The 20,033-nt window shown below is 33.4% G+C and overlaps 1 protein-coding gene across 3 annotated transcripts in view; it reads left to right on the top strand.

The window, feature by feature from the left end:
- The window catches only part of PAPOLA (poly(A) polymerase alpha), a 54,910-nt gene that overhangs the window by 23,152 nt on the left and 11,725 nt on the right, over window positions 1-20,033 (top strand). For all 3 annotated transcript variants that reach the window (XM_004681584.2, XM_004681583.1, XM_012724550.1), the window contains exons 7-17: window positions 1,155-1,266; window positions 1,927-2,016; window positions 2,107-2,245; window positions 3,746-3,818; window positions 5,151-5,271; window positions 6,162-6,246; window positions 10,966-11,019; window positions 11,520-11,639; window positions 12,388-12,497; window positions 15,444-15,565; window positions 19,287-19,429. In XM_004681584.2, coding sequence (XP_004681641.1) covers window positions 1,155-1,266; window positions 1,927-2,016; window positions 2,107-2,245; window positions 3,746-3,818; window positions 5,151-5,271; window positions 6,162-6,246; window positions 10,966-11,019; window positions 11,520-11,639; window positions 12,388-12,497; window positions 15,444-15,565; window positions 19,287-19,429 — 1,169 coding nt within the window. The remainder of the gene's footprint in view (window positions 1-1,154; window positions 1,267-1,926; window positions 2,017-2,106; window positions 2,246-3,745; window positions 3,819-5,150; window positions 5,272-6,161; window positions 6,247-10,965; window positions 11,020-11,519; window positions 11,640-12,387; window positions 12,498-15,443; window positions 15,566-19,286; window positions 19,430-20,033) is intronic.

Genomic DNA, 20,033 nt, shown 5'->3' with positions numbered 1-20,033 from the left:
TGTCTCTGGTGAAGCCTCTCACCCTCTGCATCTCTGGCCTGTACCCCAGTTCTGTATGAATAAATAAATAAATAAAACCTTTAAAAAAAAAAAGAACTTTATTAACAATGGGGAGATTTTTTTGTGAGCTATTCACCTCAGTTGTATAAACTTTTCATGATAGAAATGAAAAGTCAAATAGCTAATGAAACATTAGTGAAAACATTAATGTTTTCTAGCCACACATTCTATAAAAATGCTATTTTAAGGAATTTTATTTCCATTTCAACATTTTATGAAATAATTTTATCCTAACATAAACCAAAAAAAGTCTGTTTCATCTTTGAAAATGCTTTTTGATGGAACTGTGTTTGTGAAATAATATTTTTTTATAAATTGGGGGCGAATACTAGACTTGGCTGTCCTTTAGAAAATGTATCTACTGCAGGTACTTAATTTGTAGTGTGTAGGTTTTTTCTGTCTTTAGTTTGGTTTAAATAAGCTTTCACAATAACCACTAAAATACAGGTTTTTAAAGTGATCTTACAAGTTTCATTTAAAACAGCAGTCAAAATTTTAGAGCCATGAAGTCGTACTCTCAGGAATAGCTACTAGATCTGGACTTTCTTTGCTTTCTTCCTTTTTATTGAAGATATCATTCTGTTGTATCCAGAATTAATCATCACTTTTGCCCCCCTTCCTAGTTAGTCAAAACTAGATAGAAAAAATATGTGACAGTGTTATAGATCGTAGTTCTTTTGCTGAGAGGTTTATTTGGGCTACTATAAGCATATTTATCTTCTCTTTGGGCATTCTTTAGTTATAATCAGTTCATAGTTCATACAGATGGAGAACTAAAAGCAGTTATTTTTAATTCAGTTTATGCATTTAACAAATTTAGCAAACCCATTAAATGTATTTAATAAACTTAGCAAATCAAACCTAGTGTGATGTGATGATTAGTAGATATTAAACAAGTTCTATTTTATGCCACCATGATTTAACATCTAATTCAAAATATTTATGATGACTTGATATTGTTGATCTTTCTGGAGTCTTTGTTGTTCGTAATTGATCTAAGTGCCTGGCTTTAAGGTGTACTACATGCTCTGTTAAAGAATTGCCTTAAAAATAGTTTGACAGATACGGAGTGTTACATTCTGGTTTTGTTTTAGATTGATATTTTGTTTGCAAGATTAGCACTGCAGACTATTCCAGAAGATTTGGACCTACGGGATGACAGTCTACTTAAAAATCTAGATATAAGATGCATAAGAAGTCTTAATGGTATGTTATAACCTAATCTCTCTTTGCATAGTAGCAGCTTTTGTCAAGCGTGAAATAGGTTTTAACTGAAATTTTATAATGCTTTTGTATAGTTAGTGTTTATAGTGAGTCAGTCGTGTGCTTTAATTAATAGATGATGTGGGGAGGAATCTGATTCTTTTGTTTTTATTGATTGGCCTCCCTACAGCCACTTTTCTTTCTGGGACCTTCTAATGTATAAAAAAAATGATGTTTGTATTCTTTTGTTAGTGATTTAGGTCTCACTGTTTAACCCTAATTAATTTTTACCCTGACATCCTTTGTAATATTTCCAGCTGTAGTGTTATAAAAGGCTAACCTTTTGAACGCTTTTGTATTGGCATTGCTTTGAATGAATTTTGGAAATTTTAAATGATCAGACTCCTTAGTTAATCTGTCCTGGAAAAAGTTACAATTACCAGTTGAAAGCTAGCTATTACACAGATACAATTTTGATTTAGGGTAGTGCTTTTCTTAGGAGATAAAAGTTTTAAATTTTTCTGTTTTGTTTATTAGTATTTCTGATTCTTCCAAATAATTTATTATTTTTAAAATTTTGACATCATTTTCAAAAAATTTAAAGAAGTGTTATCATTAAACATCAGATGATGTAACGTTCTGTTTTTCACTCCTATTAATCAGGTTGCAGGGTAACCGATGAAATTTTACATCTAGTACCAAACATTGACAACTTCAGGTTAACTCTGAGAGCTATCAAACTGTGGGCCAAACGTGAGTTCAGAATTTGTTGGCTAGCTTATTAAAAATGTTTAAACTTTTGTTCAACACTAACTTTTCTTTTTGCTTTTCCCTTATCAACAGGCCACAACATCTATTCCAATATATTAGGTTTCCTCGGTGGTGTTTCCTGGGCTATGCTAGTAGCAAGAACTTGCCAGCTTTATCCAAATGCAATAGCATCAACTCTTGTACATAAATTTTTCTTGGTATTTTCTAAATGGTATGTGTTTAGATTATATTAAAATAAAATTGATTGTAGACACTGAAGTTTAGTCTTATTTCTATGACATTTCTGCAGCTGATTTCAGATTCAAAGTTTAGTTCATGGTGGTAGCCATTTAGATAGTCTTGGAGAGGTTCTGTTGTGTCTAAGATGAAAAGCCTAAATTCCAGTTCTTTCCCCTAGATTTCCCAGGCTAGTCAGCAGGTGCTCTTTGTACATTCATTCATAAACTTACTCTTTATATAAACTCTGAGCTAAATTGTTAAACTACAGTGATTTGTTAGGTTGGAATATCAGTTACTTTGGATAAAACTTATATATACTTATATTTACTCTTTGAATTCTTATAAATCTATAACCCTTTAGTTTATTGTGACTGTATTTTGCTTTCAGCTATCCATTTATTTTTGGCATGGTATTAAATGTGTATAAAAAGCTATTAAGAATTCTGGTGCTTGGAGAAAAAAAGCAGTGAGGTTATTCATTAATCTAGATTTTTTTTTAATAGCTCCCTTATTTCAGCAGGTTCCCATTTGCCAACCACAATTTATTTTAGGTTTAAAAGATAAAAACATTGTAGCCATTTCATATTAGTTGCTTTGGCCCAAAAAGTTAATTTAGGAATTCTTGGTTTTTCATTGACTTGATCTTAGCTATTCCTCTTTCCTCCCTATTTCTACCACCACTCCCCATAGTGCCTCCTTCTGGGGAAAAAAAAAAGTTTTTCTAGTTATTTTATAGAAATTAAGAGTTACTGGAGACAATTTATGGTTTAGAGTTCCGCTACACTTTCCAGTATGCTTTTCTTTTCAGATTTGATTGGACCTAAGCATAATCAGGTGTGATTATTTTGACTTGAGAATGTCAGAATTTCACGTAATGCTCCCATACATAGCAAACATTATTTTTAAGAAGCTAATCTTGATATTAAAAGTGGCAAACATTGCAGTTTTAAATCCTTCCATAAAGGATGAAGTAGCTAACTTACAGACTGCGTCTTAAAAATAGTGTATTCGTGTCACAGCTTTATTACACACATTCATGTTACAAGTGTTATGTCATGAGATGAAAGTTTTCCTAATCAATTTTTATAATTATTCATACCCCTTTGCCTATAATAAGTTAAATTTTTCAGCCTCGGTTGTTTTTGGATGGAACTTGTATAAAGCCAGGGTTTTGTTTTTTTGAAGAGTTTTATTAACCTTTGCAAGGTTGAGATGAACACATTAGAAGTCTTGGGATAGCACATAGTGTTTTATCCATTCTTTGGGAGACATAGAAGATGGCTGACTTCAGCTACCAAATTTTAGGTTAATTTTATAACAGGAAAAGTATTTTGAATAGTCTGATGTCTACAAAGAGCAATAAAAGGTATATATACCAAAAGGGCAGAATGAATGAAGAAGGATCACATTCACAAATGCTGTATGTTTAACAAAATACGTTTAGATGATAATATCCAATAGTCTTATCAAGTGCTACAATCTTTTTAAACAGGGAATGGCCAAATCCAGTGCTATTGAAACAGCCTGAAGAATGCAATCTTAATTTGCCTGTATGGGACCCAAGGGTTAGTGTATTATTTTTTCCCCTACAAATTCACTGTGCAATAACAAGTAAAAATCATCTGCATAAACTTCAGGGAGACTTCCCATCCTTTTACCTATGAGTGGACATACCGTATTACACTATCTTTTTGATGACTCAACTATAATTGTCCTCTGATGTGAGGCGCATCATTATGTATTCTGTAAAAATACATTTAATTGTACATAGTATATAATTCCAAATTCACTAACATTTTTAATTTATTCTATATAGAACTGCCTTGTAAGAGAAAGTTGTGTGGGCATTTGTGCTTAAAAACAAAATAAAAGGATACTAAAAATCCCTGTATTTTTTTTATTTGATCTAAATATTCTGTTATAATTGGGTTGTTGGTAGGAAAATTGTTGCTTAATGTTACCATGTGGCAGATAAACTTCTAAGCAGTATCGTTTTAATTAGTATGTTGTAATTGTGCAGATTGGTTTGGATATTATAGATTTCAAAAACACGGTTGGGCTACAGAAGAGCTTTGCTCTGCTTAGGAAGTTATGGTCTATTGTTTGCTCAGTTTGAATGTTAATAACATTTATTAATTGATGAAAGATGTAGGTTTTGAATAAGAACTTATAGATTTAAAAAGTCTGTTCTACATCAATATACTGTCTTATTACAATATGAAAAATGTCAGTTTTAAGTTGTGTTACTTACTTCAAGCTAAGCTATGTCAGCCCCCCACTCCCATTTGTTTGTTTTCCAAATCTCAAGGTATTTTTTACGGAGGGGTGTGAGTTTTCATTTTCCTTTGTGGAACTATGCCACTAATCATTAGTATTTGGATTAACAATTACTAAGTCATTTTATTTGCTCTTAAAATACCAAATTGGATTTGTACTTGCAGTCTTTGTTCATAAACATATTCCTTTAAGCTAAGGGTATATTAGAATATAAGTTTCCATCTTGCTTAAAATTTGTTTTACACAGAACATACTGTTGTAAGACATTTCTCCAAAGTATAGTTGTGTGTGCACTCATATTTCTATTGGGAAAAAAAAAGGAAAACCAGACTTCAGTGGATCCCTAGGTAAAATCTGTTTTGCTGAATAAGCATGCTCCTAAAATTGCCAAACTAGTCATGCCCAAATGATTGCTACATACCGTATTATTCTAAGCCAAATCTCTTGATTCTCTAAAGAACTCCTGTAAATGCATTATCTCCTTACATGGTTTTTCTTTCTCAACTCCAGCTATGAATGAAGTAAAATTTAATCATTGGTTCAGTTTAACAAGGGGTAAAAAGTCCAAGTATCTGTTGCATATGTACTTGAAGAAACTGATTGGCTGTTGTTGTATGTAGGTAAACCCCAGTGATAGGTACCATCTTATGCCTATAATTACACCAGCATACCCACAACAGAACTCTACGTACAATGTGTCCGTTTCAACACGGATGGTCATGGTTGAGGAGTTTAAACAAGGTAAGCGTTTATCCTTATGCTCTCCTTTAAACACAAGGATTTACATGCCCCTGTAGACCCAGCCCAGTATAAACTAAGAAAGTACTCACTGAAGTCAGTGTTGGCAGTTGGTTACAGTATAACTTGAGAATTTCTTTGGACAATTTAGATAAATTTCTGTTAGGCAATTTATTTTGGATTCTATATTAAAAGATTAACCAGTAGGAAAAGCCATGTTCTTAGCTGGGCCTTCTTGGGCTGGCTAGTGCCATACTGTGGCAATGCAAAATTGATGACATTGATTTAAACTATAAAAATCTATTTAAACTATAAAAATAGTTTGTCTCCACTGGGTGACAGCAGAGATGCAAGCAGGATTGGGCTCATACATTTTGGAAGAACCTCTAAACTACTGTGAATCTCACACCATTAATTTGAAGGCCTAGCTATTTCCAAACAATCTTTGAGAGAACTAACTGGAACAGGATCGTTTGACTTGTTGATGACAACAGACAAGGACATAGTTATTGGATGACAGTCTTTAAAATCAGAAGACTAAAATTCTGTAGTCTAAAGAGACTTCACTGAAAGATGTTGCTGTCCTTTTAGAAAAATAACAGGAAGCTTGTTTTCCAAAAAACAAGAACTTTCTTGGGTAACTAGTGCCAAAGGTGTTAAGTGATCCTGCTGGTGTGATGTAGAGTACTGGTTGTTTGCTGGAAATCGGCTCCCAGAACCCTCCAGCATTTTGGAAAATGTGTGGGTATGAGTCTGTGCTCTCTATAGTCACTGGCTAAAATTTTTGTTACAGTTTTAGGATCATACTGAATGCATGTGGTATGTTTAAGAATTAATTTTTTTTAGATTGTTAGACTGAAGCATGCAAACATTTTAATATGTTTTTAATTTAGGTCTTGCTATCACAGATGAAATTTTGCTGAGTAAGACAGAGTGGTCCAAACTTTTTGAAGCTCCAAACTTCTTTCAGAAGTACAAGTATGTATTTTAAGGCATGTTGGACATGTTGCTCTCTTTTAAGTAATGGTTTAATAGCATATGTTAAATCTCTTCTTTCTAGATTTGTGGTTTTGAACTTTAAACATTTATAGAATTTTATCACAAAGGGTGTACTATATTTAGTAAACCCCTTATTGTTTTTCTTTGTCAAGGTAAATTGTAGCCCCTACAATCTGCTGTCTGCTGTAACAGACATCTCTACTGCATGTAGCAATGTCAGTTCTTGTAGGCACGTTCTAGTTGTCTTTAGAACTCTGTATACCTTGACGAAAGAGGGAACTGTTAAAACTGTAGTTAATATGCTCTGTTAAGAGAATTATTTTCACCTAGTTCTGGAGGGTTTATCACTAAGATTCTCCATAAGTTAGGCAAAGCTAATACAGTGTCAGAATACAAATGTTTTTCAGTAGTTGACCTTAACTTTTATGATTGGCTTGCCCCTGATGTCTTTAAAGCTCCAACAAATATTTTTACGAATAGTTTTTATGGGATCTAATAGTTTTTATGGGATCTAAGTGGGTGTAATGATTTTTACTAACGGTTTTAATACAATGATTTAATACCTTAGTACAGGTTAATAGCCTGATTGTGTTGATTTTGATGAAAATTGTAAGTTAACAATAAATCTTACTTTAAAAAAAAATGGACTTGCACTTTTATTTGCCCTGAGCTGAAAACTTGCTAAAGTCCCACTTAAAAATTTTTTCCTTTAACACTTGAAACTTTCCTGACCATTTGATCTTGTGTTGGATTGTGTTTTGTAATAATCTAAGCAAGATTGCTTTATGGTATTTCCCCAATTAAAAGCAAGAATGATGACCTTCATTATGTCTCTGTGTTTTGTTTCTGTATCTTTTGCATGAAAAAGCAATAATGGAGCCAGCTTAATCGTTGTGTTCTGGGAACACTGCTATGTCAGTTGAAAGCTTAATATAACATTGGATGATCTTGTTAATTATTCCCCATAAATTATGCTCTTCCATTTGACAGACAATCTCACTTTGTTTTTATTTTAACCAGTGTGGAGGGAAGTACCTACAGCTAAAGAGAGTACTTTATTACCTGTGAGGAGAATAGTATTACATTGTTATTGTAGAAAAGCATCATCATCTCTGCTCCTGAGAATCAAACGTGAAGCTATATTCTCTTTCCCAACTCAGGAAGGGGTAGAATGAGGCTTTGGAAAGCACTAAAGTAGCTTTCTTCACTGTGAGATATGCGAATGTTGAGAATGGACAAGATTTGATTGCTTCATTCCATTTCAATAGTGTTGCTAGAATTTGAGTTTTTTTTCTTTAAGCTTGCTTTATTTTTTGTTCTTAAGGTAGCTTTCAATCTCTGCCAAATAGTATCTAGAAAATTTTCATTTGACTATTATGAAAAAGAGTATGGTTTGTTACTGCTACTGATTCTCTTAAAACACTCATCCCTTTCGATTATCAAAAATAAACATTAGAAGTGTTAATAGCAACAAATATAGAATATTATCAGCAAAATTTAAATTTTAGGTATCAGTTCTGGGAAAATTAAGTTTCATCTGTGCTGATTTCTGTTTCTGTTTTTTAACTTTTCTCTCCAAATCCCCTTTAGGATATCTTATGATTATTATCATTGACTTGAGGTAGTCATAGATAGTAATTTAAAAAAAAAAATACTCCATCCGTTGGCTGTACAACTGAGTTGAAATCGTTATCCTTTCCTCAGTGGAAGTTACATTAGTTCAGCTGAGTGGGAAGGCTACCGGGAAAGTGTTGCCATTTGTCTTGTGTAGGGTTTTAGATTGTGTGTAATAACCTGCTATATTTGCAAGGGAGGGAACCATGTAAAGAATTTTATTTGTATTCAAAAGCAGACAGATTATCTTCTAGAAGATTGTGGTGTCCCTTCAAAAATAGAGTACTTTGTAAAATTTAAAATTTTAAAGAAAATGCCTGCTTTTTCTCTAAGATATTCAAGTTAATACATAAGTAGCAATAAAATCATAAACAAGTGAATTCTTTAGGTTTTCTGCTTCAGTTGGAAGCAAGGAAGGAATGGTATTTAGAAAAACATTTTCTGAGGTGTAAAGATTAATTTCCATAGTGTATGTATATATAGTTTTATATATACAAGTTAGTTTGGAAAACTAACTTGTTTCTGAGCTAGTTAAAGGTGGAATTGGAAGGATTTTTGCCTGAAATCATTCCATTTTTAGTACGTGTGAGAGAGTTAGGATCTGTCCAGGTAAAATGTTAATGTTATGAAATGACCGACATACCTACTTAACAGGGCTTTTTTTTGGCGGGGGTGTGGGGCAGTAGATACTTTGTTGATGAGAACAACTAAAGTATGTGTTCTGATTTAGGAATATTTAAATATATTTTAGCTTATTTAGGGTACATTTTTATAGTTAAAATTTTTTTTTATCAGAAACTGATAGTCTTTGGGGAAAAGTTAACTACAGTTGCTTTAAGAAACTCAAGAAGGCATTGGAACATCTCAGGTGTGATAATTCTAAGTGACATTGGAGATCACATTTTGAGCAAGAGCAAAATAATAACCCAGATGTGAAAGAACTTGTTCTTAGCCTCTGCTCTGACAGGGATCTTAGGAATTGAATACACATTCTGATTTTTAAAACAAACTGAGTTGGGATTTTATTTTCATTTCCTTAGATGGATTTTGTAAATGAGGTTCTAATGGTCCACATAAATGTTTGTATATTATTTCTACTAAACTTAATGTATTTATATCTCCTACTTTAAATTTGCTTAAATGTTGCTGAGTAGAGAGCATTAACCTCAGCACAAACGCTTGTTAGTTTTATTTCAGGTCTTTAAAAGCTATATGTAAACAAGCCCCTCTATGCAAAACAGTGTACAAAACAGTGTACAAAGGTAAATTGCCTCTTCTTTCCCCCATATCAGTAGGAACCAAACTTGAATTCAGACTTCAAATTAGAATCACAAACAGTTATATTCAAATGGATTGTGTACTTTGCCTTCCTAAGTAGAGCATTGTACAGGATTTCTGCTTTTGTGGAAGACTGTTGAGGTCACATAGTATGCTGTTGTGGCTTAAAGTGATTGAGACACTCACACTGTGTTCCTCATCCTTGGTGAACCAGACAACTTTGTACTTTTTAAGTTTTGTCTGCATGCCTGCTTTTTATGACTTTGTTGTCTCCAGTTTTAAGTTGTTAAACATCTGTCAGTTCTCCTTCATCTTCCCTTCTGTTTATTTAAAAAGTTCTGTTGCCCATTTTAAATCTAGGATGGAAACCAGGTTGCCAGACTTGTTCGAATTTTGGGTTTTCAGCATTTAGGTCTCTGAAAATCAGTTCCTTTATATGTAAAATGCATAGGCTTTTTGCGACATATACTGACTTATTACTTAGCCCATCTATGTTTTATATATTTGGCTTGCTCTGAACAAATTAAACTGATCAAAGAAATTTTGACTGGGCTGTATGGATTTCAGGGCTGCCACTTTTCTTTCCTTATTTTCATATGTATGTATATTACCTCTGTTACTTTAAGTTTAGAAACACTTGGCAATTAAGTCATTGAACTTAATAGTTTCTCGCCCAGTGAGATCTGTATCCCATTTTATAGATGGCGAAATAAGTCTTAGACCCGTTGAAAGTTATATAGCAATGAAGAATTAGATCTATTTCAAGTATGTTGTGAGCATGAGTAACAACAAAACAGACTAAGGGAGCATGGCTTTAAAAACATGCTTAAATTAGCACATTTACAGTATTACTTGACTATCCTTTTTTTGGTTAAGTGGAAGTATAGGGTTGGCCCTTTTTTTTTTCAGGTCTAGGTTAGATCTCCTTTGGTTGGAAACTTCATTTGGAGAATAATAAAGCATCATAAAGGTTTTGGCCTTTTAGGTGAATAAAGTAGTGGTAAATTTTTGTTCATACCTGACTTTCCAAACTCAAGATCTGTACTAGATAATGATGTCAGTTTGCTCATTTCGAGGTTAAATTCTGGTGAGAAGTTTGGCTGTCAGTGCCTTTAATTTTGTAGAAGAGTATATTGGACTGAGCTTTTTAGCAGTCTTAGAAAGTGAACGAAACTAATTTTACTGTAGTTGGAAATCCCTTTTTAATGACAAAATAGATACATGGTCGGTGCTGTTTTCTAAAATGAAAACCTTCCTACCCTGTTGTCTAATTTGTGCTTGGATTCCACATAAAAATCACGCTTTTCGTTCACGTTAGTATTAGCATTTTTGTTATATAAAAATTGCTACTTGAAAGTCACGAACCCAACTTCATTGTTCATTTTAATCTTTGCTGCCTTTGAATTGCATAGCATGATGAGTTTGATACTATTTTTAAAGGTATTTCTGTGACGTGAATATAATGATCCTGTTTTGGGAGGCCAAAGCCCTGGTGCTTTATTGCCATATAAAAGAATTTATTTTTGTAGATTGTATTTCAGTGAGCAGTTCTTAAAGTTTTAATAAAGCACCCACCCAGTTAATATATAGTGTTCTTGCATTATATTACTTTCTAGGTAATTGCTTATAAAATAACTCACTTTTAGAAGAATTAGTCTCCAGTAGTTGGGAACTTGAGGAATTTAGCTTCTACAGTTTCCTCTATAGCTGATCTATAGTTGTAACGAAGCTTATTACATTATGGTGTTGATATCCAGCACAAAACACTTAAGTGAAATAAATAGCATGTTGTCTTTATCTTCAAAGGCATTATATTGTACTTCTAGCAAGTGCACCAACAGAAAAACAACGCCTAGAATGGTGAGTATAAGCTAGTTCTTACAGAAAATACAATGAAATATAATGAATTGGGTAGCCAGAGAACATAGTAGGAGATGGGAGGAAGTCTTTAGTCATTCAGTTTTATTCATAAATGGGCTTTTACTACTTGTAATGGAAATGAGTTTGGGATATACATATTTTTTGCTTGCTTTGTGAGGTCCATGTATTATTTCCTAACTGTCCATTGCATTGTTTTATGTTGATATGTTTTCTTTAGATGGCTGTTTGTGGGGATATCTTTTTATGCCTCTCCTACTTTGAATTGTGACCTGGCTCTCTTCCCCCAGTTTTCGCTTCAGCATTTTTGCTTAAAGCATAAAACCTTGGTTTTATGTATTAGATTCAAATAGTTGAACTGCCCTCATGTGTGCTTAAATATGATCTTCATATTACTACTTTTTATAAACATTTAATTTTGTACATTTGCTTTAGCTTTAATTCACCAGAATTTTCATTAATACTAAGTGACATTTGTTCAGGGTGGGCTTGGTGGAATCAAAAATCCGAATCTTGGTTGGAAGTTTGGAGAAAAATGAGTTTATTACACTGGCTCATGTGAATCCCCAGTCATTTCCAGCACCCAAAGAAAATCCTGACAAGTAAGCAACCTTTAATCTATTTTCATCTTGCACTTTTCACTTTTATGGAAGCTTACAGAAGATTTTTAGCAACTACTGTCACAATTGTGTTGATTACATATACACTTCGAGATTTATAGTTTAGATTTTCCTAATTACACCCATAATGATGAGGTGCCTATTTAACTGGGTTTAAGTTTTCTAGTTCCTACCGATTAGCACTTCTTAAGATCCTTTTCTTACAAGTTTTGTTTGTGGTTGTCAGAATAGCTGCTATGTCGATATATTTTTTTTTTTTCATTTTCATTTTTTTAAAAAAGAAAACGTACTTTGACCAGAGTTTGTTTGATTCTAGAATGCTGAAAATGCACAGTAATAAAAGGTTACTTCAAACATTTAATGTTCTTTTATAGGTCAGTTTCTGATTTGTCATGGTATAATTATGAGATTGCCTATATTACTGCATTTGGAGGGTGAGGGATGTATTAGGATTGAATTTTTTTTTTAAAGTCAGCTTCAAAAAAGATTGAAATATAAATGAATAGATGGCTTAAGATTGTGCTATAATAAAATGTTCTGATTATACACATTATCATGAAAGACAAGTATAGTGGGGGAGGGGAATTTTGATAGACTTTGGGTTTAGAGCCCCGTGCTTATACATTTGTATTCCAAGTTTTTTTGTGTACCTCAAGTTGTCAACCTTAGTCACCAACAAAATTTTATTAAATGTTGATAAACTGTAAGTAACATTGCTCATTCTTTGCAGGGAAGAATTTCGCACGATGTGGGTGATTGGGTTAGTGTTTAAAAAAACAGAAAACTCTGAAAATCTCAGTGTTGATCTCACCTATGATATTCAATCTTTCACAGATACAGGTATGTCTTTGAGTAATCAAAATATGTACCCATATATTTGATACTGTCTTCATATATACAACAATTAGTGATATTTGCCAAAACTGTTGAGACCTCTTGGAAATAATGAATAGTGATCAGCAAAATCTTAAATGTTTTGATGTCATTCAGTGAAACTTTTTTGTTGTGCTAGACCTAAAGTTAAGTTAAATGTGCTATATCTGCGATTAATGTGACACTAGAAACCACTTGAATATATGATTGTCCAGAAGACTGAGTCCGCGTCTGACTGCTTTTATAATGTTGGACCCTTAGGAATTTATTCTGTACATCTAATGTAGACTCAAATGTTAATTCATGGGTGTAGAACAGGATAGTTAGAGTCACATTTCAGAGTGACCCATGCCTTGAGACTAAAGATATGTGTTAACTAAATGTGGATGCTGGTGACAGAGCTTAAGTTGTTTATGAATATACAGATACTCCAGGTGAGCTTTGGGGCTATATATATATTCCCCCCCCCCCCAAATACTTCTCCATTTACCCCCTTTTAAAAATATTTTAGTGTTATTTTCACTTGTGTTTGTAAGTTTTTCCCAGCGGACATTGAGATTTAGTATTACTTACCTTCCCTAGAGGAGTAGAGACAAGAATTGGCACATTTGTTTAAAAATCAGTGTCATACACCAAAGGAGATATAAAAGGAAAAGAATGTGATTCAGAGTGTAAAGGTTCAAGTCCAAGGACTAGACAGTGGGTAGTCAAGTGACTTCTTTGTGTAGACTTGCTTGTAGTTGACATCTGGATTCCTACCAATAACAGGCATTATCTGTAGTGATTCAGAGACCACCAGCAGCATTGCTGTTGTTGGGTCTGTGCTAACATTTCAAAGGAAGCAAAAGTCACCTCTTGATTGTACATGGTAGTTGAATTCCTGGAAATTTCAGATTAATTTTTTTTTTTAATGGAAGGTTGAATTGAGCTTTTGATTCAAGTAGTTGACAGGCAGGTTTTTCATCTTTGTGTAGGAAATGGTACAGTTCTTTGAAGAAATGTCTAATTGAAGGATCTCTAATGTCCCTAGCAGTAGTAACCCTTAATCCTGAGGCAGCAGGAACATGCCTGTCCAACTTGATGATATGATTTGGAGTGTGATACTCTTTTTGCTGAACATGTTTATCAGTCTTGTCTGTCCTCCCCCACCTCCCAGTAAGAATTGTAACACAATTATTAACTAATAAGGAGAAGTAACTGGATTAGAAAATGCATCTAAGTTGAGCTGTTTATCAGATGTGCCAATAATGAACCACCAGGATTTTTAGGGAACTTTGAGGTTTTTGGTGAAGGAAGTCTTGGAACATTTTAAACACACACTTTGTTAATGAAGCAAATCAACATATTCAAAACTCATTCTTACCCCCAGTCTCCTCCAGCTTCTCTTCAAATGTTTTTGACCCTAAGATATTAGCATTTATACCCTTGTAATTGTCCAGAATAGAAGTTTTGGTGTCTGTCTTGATTCTTGTTTGCTCCCAACTTGATAGTAATTCATTAAACACTTTTGCCTGTACTTTTTAGAATACTTTGAGATTCCTGCTATTTATTGCTATTTCTATTAGGGTTCCCCTAGTCCCAGCCACTTACCACTATTCTGTTGGGTTCCTGCCATTACTCTGGTTTTCCTGTTTTGCCCCTATCCACCTTATCCCATTCTCAGCCAGCATCCAAAATGGTACTAAGCCAGACCATGTCTCACCTGCATACAAGGTCAAATCCTAATGGGACTTTTTGAGCCTTTACCTACTACAGCCTTCTCATTATGTTTGTGACTTCACTTCCTATTATACGTTCAGAATCTTTTGTCCATGTGTAAGGGCCAGAAGAGTAATAAAGTTAGTGAGTAATGCTCTTAGTGGGACCTGGAGTAGCATTTAATAGTCAAAGACTATTAAAATAGTGAATTCTGCAAGGAACTGCTTGATACATTAAATAGAGGTAGAGAACAAATGGCTTCAAGCAGCTCATCAGGACTTGTTGCTAGAACAGTTTGGTCATTCTTAGAAAAACTAGGTCCTCAACTTTGGGGGTCCTAGAATGGCAGATCAAGGGATTATGGATCTTTCATCATCAGTGGCCTTTTTGTTGTTCCTCACATATTTTGGGTATCCTGTCTGTTCAGGACCTTTCGTCTTTTGCTCTCACTGGAGTACTGTTCCCCCAGGTGTTTTCCCCTCACTCTTTATTTCCTTGTAGATCTCCACACAGATGTAATTTCAGTTTCCAGGTTGAGTGTTTATCTTCCTCATCAAATTTAATATATTCTGCTTGTTTTTTTTCTGTTTATTATATTCTCTCTATCAGAATGTAGATTCTGAGGTACTTTTGATCTCTCTATTCCCTGTTACATCAGACTCCCTGTCAAGAATAGTGTAATGCACTAATGGGGCGTCAGCAGTATTCATTGTATGACTGAATAAATGAATTTTTCTATTTAGTTCGGATCTCTTTATTTAGTAATTACTGTTGTTGTTCTGTGACCTCTTGATTTGACTTCTTTCTGTAATCGTAAATGATATCTTAAAATTTTCTTTCAGATTCATGCAAAGGTATCTTTAGATATATTTAATTTGACTTGTTTTGCTGCATTTGTTGCATACATGGGTTAGAATTTTAAATTCTACTACTAGCATAAAAAGGGTTGAGGTTCAAGAAACCCTTTTCTCCAGTTCTGCAGTTCTTAGTTAATACTTTAAGGAGCTACTGCACTGGAAGGATTTTATCCATCATGCACACCTTCTGGTAACAGGCAATGAATCTTGTCAGATTAGAGGCAGCTTTTGCCCTGGTACTTCTTACAGTTGAGTGGTATTGATGGAAAAAGGATTCCGATTTAGAAAACCTCCTATGCGAGTTTACTGCCTTTATTAAAATGTTTCTTTTTCTTGTAACAATTTCCTAATTGTGTAGTTTATAGGCAAGCAATAAACAGCAAGATGTTTGAGGTGGATATGAAAATTGCTGCAATGCATGTAAAAAGAAAGCAACTCCATCAACTACTACCTAATCATGTGCTTCAGAAAAAGAAAAAGGTAATTTTAGAAAGTACTTACAAAAGCATTACTAACCTACTGTTTTATGCACCAGCTTATCAATACATTAAAATTTAGGCTCAGGTTAATAATCTGAACTATATCACAGCATTTTAAAAATAGGTTACTTAGAACAGTTCCATTATGTAAAACTTTGCTTCTGGTCAGGTTACTTGCATACAGTTGCTTCAGACCTAAGAGTCATTAGTGGTGATGGCTTTATATCCTTACTTTATACTTAAAGTCCTTAAATTCCTGTTGGTTTTTTATTGTTACATAGTATTCCACATCACTAGCTAATATTCCTCTCCTTTTAAGTGGCAACAAAATTTTTAGGTAATGTGTGAATAAAGTGAATTATGTGGCTTTTTTATAAAATGTTTCATTTTGGTAAGAATTGTAGATACTGCTTAGAGTTTAAAACTTACTGATTATATAGATTACTGACGGTAAATAGTTAATGTTTTCATTATGTTATTCTGGTGTGAGTCTTGTCTGTTCTTTTTTGGACTTCTGATAGAGGATATATTGGAATTTTAGTGCAGAGATGACAGCTACATTTTTATTTTTAAGTAGTTCCAAATATGGCTTATTTCACTTTTTACACAGCAGTGAAAATAAATGAAGTAAAGTTACATGTATTACTGTGTTGATAGCTAGTAAGGGTTAGATAGATAGATAGATAGATAGTACCATTTGATTCTTTTATATAAACTTCGTAAGTTTAAAAAGGTCAATCAGTATATTTCACAATTTCAAGTAAATGTATGTATTATAGTACCTGGCATTTGGGATAGTGAATGGTTATCATCTCCCACTGGGTCTGGGGAAGAGAGGGATGGAATACGTATACACAGAGAGGGGACTTTACCTTCATACTGTTTTGATTATTTTTTAAACTTACATGGATTTGACATGGAACATTAGTTGCTGATGTAGTACAATATGATTTGCTCTTGATATATATGGTGGAATCTTAACCAAGAGATCAAATTTAATTTGTGTTATGGTACAAAGCAGAGAAGTTATGAGTATGGGCTCTAGATGAAATTTTAAGCTCCAGTGCTTCTTGCTTCCTGGATGTGAGATGTGGGCAGGTGAATAACATTTTTGATTTTCCTCATCTCTAAAATAGGGTATTTACTTACTTTATTCAGTATTTTGTGAATATAAAATGAATCAATATTAGCTTAGTACTTTTGCACTTCGTAAATGCTCTCATCTTTGTTTATGTTGTTATCCCTGTCATTATTCATAAATAGGCTATAGAGGGACATGGGTTTTTTGGGTCTAAGTGAAATTTTTGAAAGTATACTCCACTTTAAAGAGTAATGTGTTACTTTAAATCTTTATAAGGCTTAACTTGCTAGCTACTCTCAACCTGTTTTGTGAGTTCATTAGATACTCTAGGATGTAACAAATGTACTATTCTTTCCTTAAGCAATTTTATTTAGATGTAAGATATATGTAACACAAAACTGACCATTGAGTAATTTTTTTAGTGTCAAGTCAAACATTTGTCTTCTGATTGTCCCTTGATGTCTTATGTTATTAATGAGTTAAGGCAACCATATTTAAATGTGTGCTTACTATATATAAGTATACAATATGTATGTGGTTTCAGACGTGAAGGTAAATAATTATATCTTTTAACACTTATTTTTGTTGTTGAATCGGTTATTTATAACAGAGGATGGTTAGGTTTTTCCAGAACCCTTGATTACCTTTTAAAATGGTTTACATGATAGAATTGATATTTGAACAGCTAGTGTATAGTTTATGGAAATTTAATTTTTAATTCTATTAAGGTAGTATCTGTGACAATATAATCTTGTAGAATATGAGAAGTATCCCTAATAAGAAATTTGCCCAAAAAGTTATATTTCTCAAATGAAATTTAAGTACATCACCAGTAATAGCTACTCTTAACATTTTAGTTTATTTTTACACAGATTATTCTGTGCTCAGTAGCCATATATAATACCTGTTTTTTAAAGTTTTTTATAGCATTTTGTGACCTGTTTTTTGGGGGTACTTACAATAATGGGGCTGTCCAAATTACATGAGATTACTAATGCTAACTGATTGGTTAGTATCTCTTCTTACGGTTACAGCATGATTCGCTCTGACCTCCAGTATCATTGAGACCATGCCCACAGTTCCACTAGAAAAATAGCACTTTATTAGATTTTATAAGTAATAAGCATCTGGAAATCTAGATCCATGAATCTTTGTACTTTTAGTAGCTTCCTTTTATTTACTGCAAGTTGCAAAGTACTATGCCAGTCTTTTTTTTATATGGAAAGAGACAATAACTAAGGGGATTTGTTTCCTTTATAGAAAAACTGAGGTAAAAAAAAAAAAAACTTGTAAGAGCTATGAATTCAGTTTGATTTGATTTAATTTCACAGTTTATTTCTCTCTGTAGTATGCCCTGTCTTTATCTTTTATTAGAGGTAGGATATTTATGGAGTTTTGGCATGGAAGTCTCTTGTGCCAGTCCTTAGAGACAGAGAGGGCAAAGCAGAGTAATATAATACTTTTTTTTTTTTTTAATATTCAGATCAACTAGTAAAAACCTTCATCTTTGTAGATTATCCCAAACAGTAATCTGTTAACTCACAAGTGTTGGATTGGCTGGTCAGGCAGGTAACTGTATAATTTTCTTAGTGAACAAAGCGTTGTCTTGTGGAGAAAGAGTTTGGTAGCATTTTTATACAGGAAAGATGTTCTTTTAGAATGCTAGAAAATTTGTTTCACAACTGTCTTCAAAAGAGGTGGTATTACTTTTTCTTCCTCTAACTTCTACCTCAGACATACATAAATGTTTGGGGGGCATGGGTTATTGTCAGCATAGCAAATTATTTCCATTAAAATGTTTAGTAAGTAAGTGAACATTGAAGTGAGGGGTTTTCTAGGGGGCAGTAGTTAAAATCAATGTGACATTTAGCATTGATTGTGGAAATGGGAGCTTTGTCACTTTAGAAGTCAGCTTTCATCCCATGGGATCATTTATAGCTCTGCTAGCTTTATTTTGGTTTTCTTACATTAGGTAACTATTCTTGAATGTTTAAATACTTAAGAACCAACTTTGCTTCAAAAAATTATCTCTGCTTTTATTTTCATAGGAGCTTGTACTGTTCTGTTGTGTTAAAATCTCAGATGGCCGTTAGAGCACTGGACATCACTTGCTTTTGAGACTCTTTGTTTACAAATAGGAGTGGCACTAAATTATTCTCCATGTTTTTTGAAATTAGTTTTCGTATTCATTATAGAATAGAAGTTAAATACCACAAAAATCCTATTCCCACTAGCTAGATAATCATTGTTGGTATCGTGTCTATAGTTAGTAAGTTTTCTGGTACACATGTGTATGTTTGTTTATGTGTTTATAGTTCACTGACTTGAGAATCACGTATTTTCATATTATGGTGCTTTTTACTTTTCAATGTGTCTTAATTGAGTACATACAGATCATGTAGCATTCCTTCCTCCTCTTCCATTTTCTTGGGTAGTTTAGTTGAAGGTCTTTCAGAAGGCAGAAAACGTCTCCCAAATCTTTGCCTTTGTAGTCTAGCTATCTTTGTAGTCTACTCTGATTTTCATAAAAACTTTGATTTGTGCTTTTTCATAGAAATCACGTATCAGCTTAAAAGATAGTTATAATTTAAAGATTTAATAAAATAAAAGTATATTTGATTGAATATTTTATTAATTGCAGCATTCAACGGAAGGTGTCAGATTGACACCTCTGAATGACAGCAGCCTTGACTTGTCTATGGACAGTGATAACAGCATGTCTGTGCCTTCACCTACTAGTGCTATGAAGACCAGTCCATTGAACAGTTCTGGCAGCTCTCAGGGGTAAGGAACAGGGAGCATGGAAGTGAAGTGACTGTTTATTAAACATGTGTTAATACATTCTCTTGTGAAAGTCATCTACATTCTGTTGTCTGTATTTTTTTAAATAGCAATTTAACTTTTAGTTTTGGGGAAAGTAGCTTATTTTGCTAAATTTTGTGATTATAAATGTCTTTATTTAGTTGGCTGTGAATAAACATTACCACCGTGACTCCTCCCTTTTTATGTAGTGATATCTGCTGCCTGTAGATTGAACTGTATGGCTAAGGAGATAAGAGGGCTAACAGATAAGAGGGACAGCAACCACCTTTCTGTGCTGGACCTGCTTGTATTGATGTAGCAGGGGAACATACTTATAGAGAGAATAGGTATTTTCTAAGGAATAATGTCTTTAGCTAGAGGAACCTTATGTTGAAAAATTGTCTTCATAAAAACATTTAAAGCAACTAAAACTTTTATTATAAGACTAGTGTTAACAAAAAAAATGTAGAATATAAAAATGCTTATATTTAGCTCCTATAAATCTTGCAGAAGGGAGGTTGTTTATGGTAGACTTCTGGGCTGCCGCTTGTACTTTATATTGTGATGGTCATACTGACTGTTAATC

Source organism: Condylura cristata, unplaced genomic scaffold (genome assembly GCF_000260355.1).
Source record: "Condylura cristata isolate star-nosed mole 26May11 unplaced genomic scaffold, ConCri1.0 scaffold00013, whole genome shotgun sequence".
Classification (NCBI taxonomy): Eukaryota; Metazoa; Chordata; class Mammalia; order Eulipotyphla; family Talpidae; genus Condylura; species Condylura cristata.
Note: the sequence above shows the minus strand (reverse complement) of the source record. Positions and strands in the feature narration are given on the sequence as shown.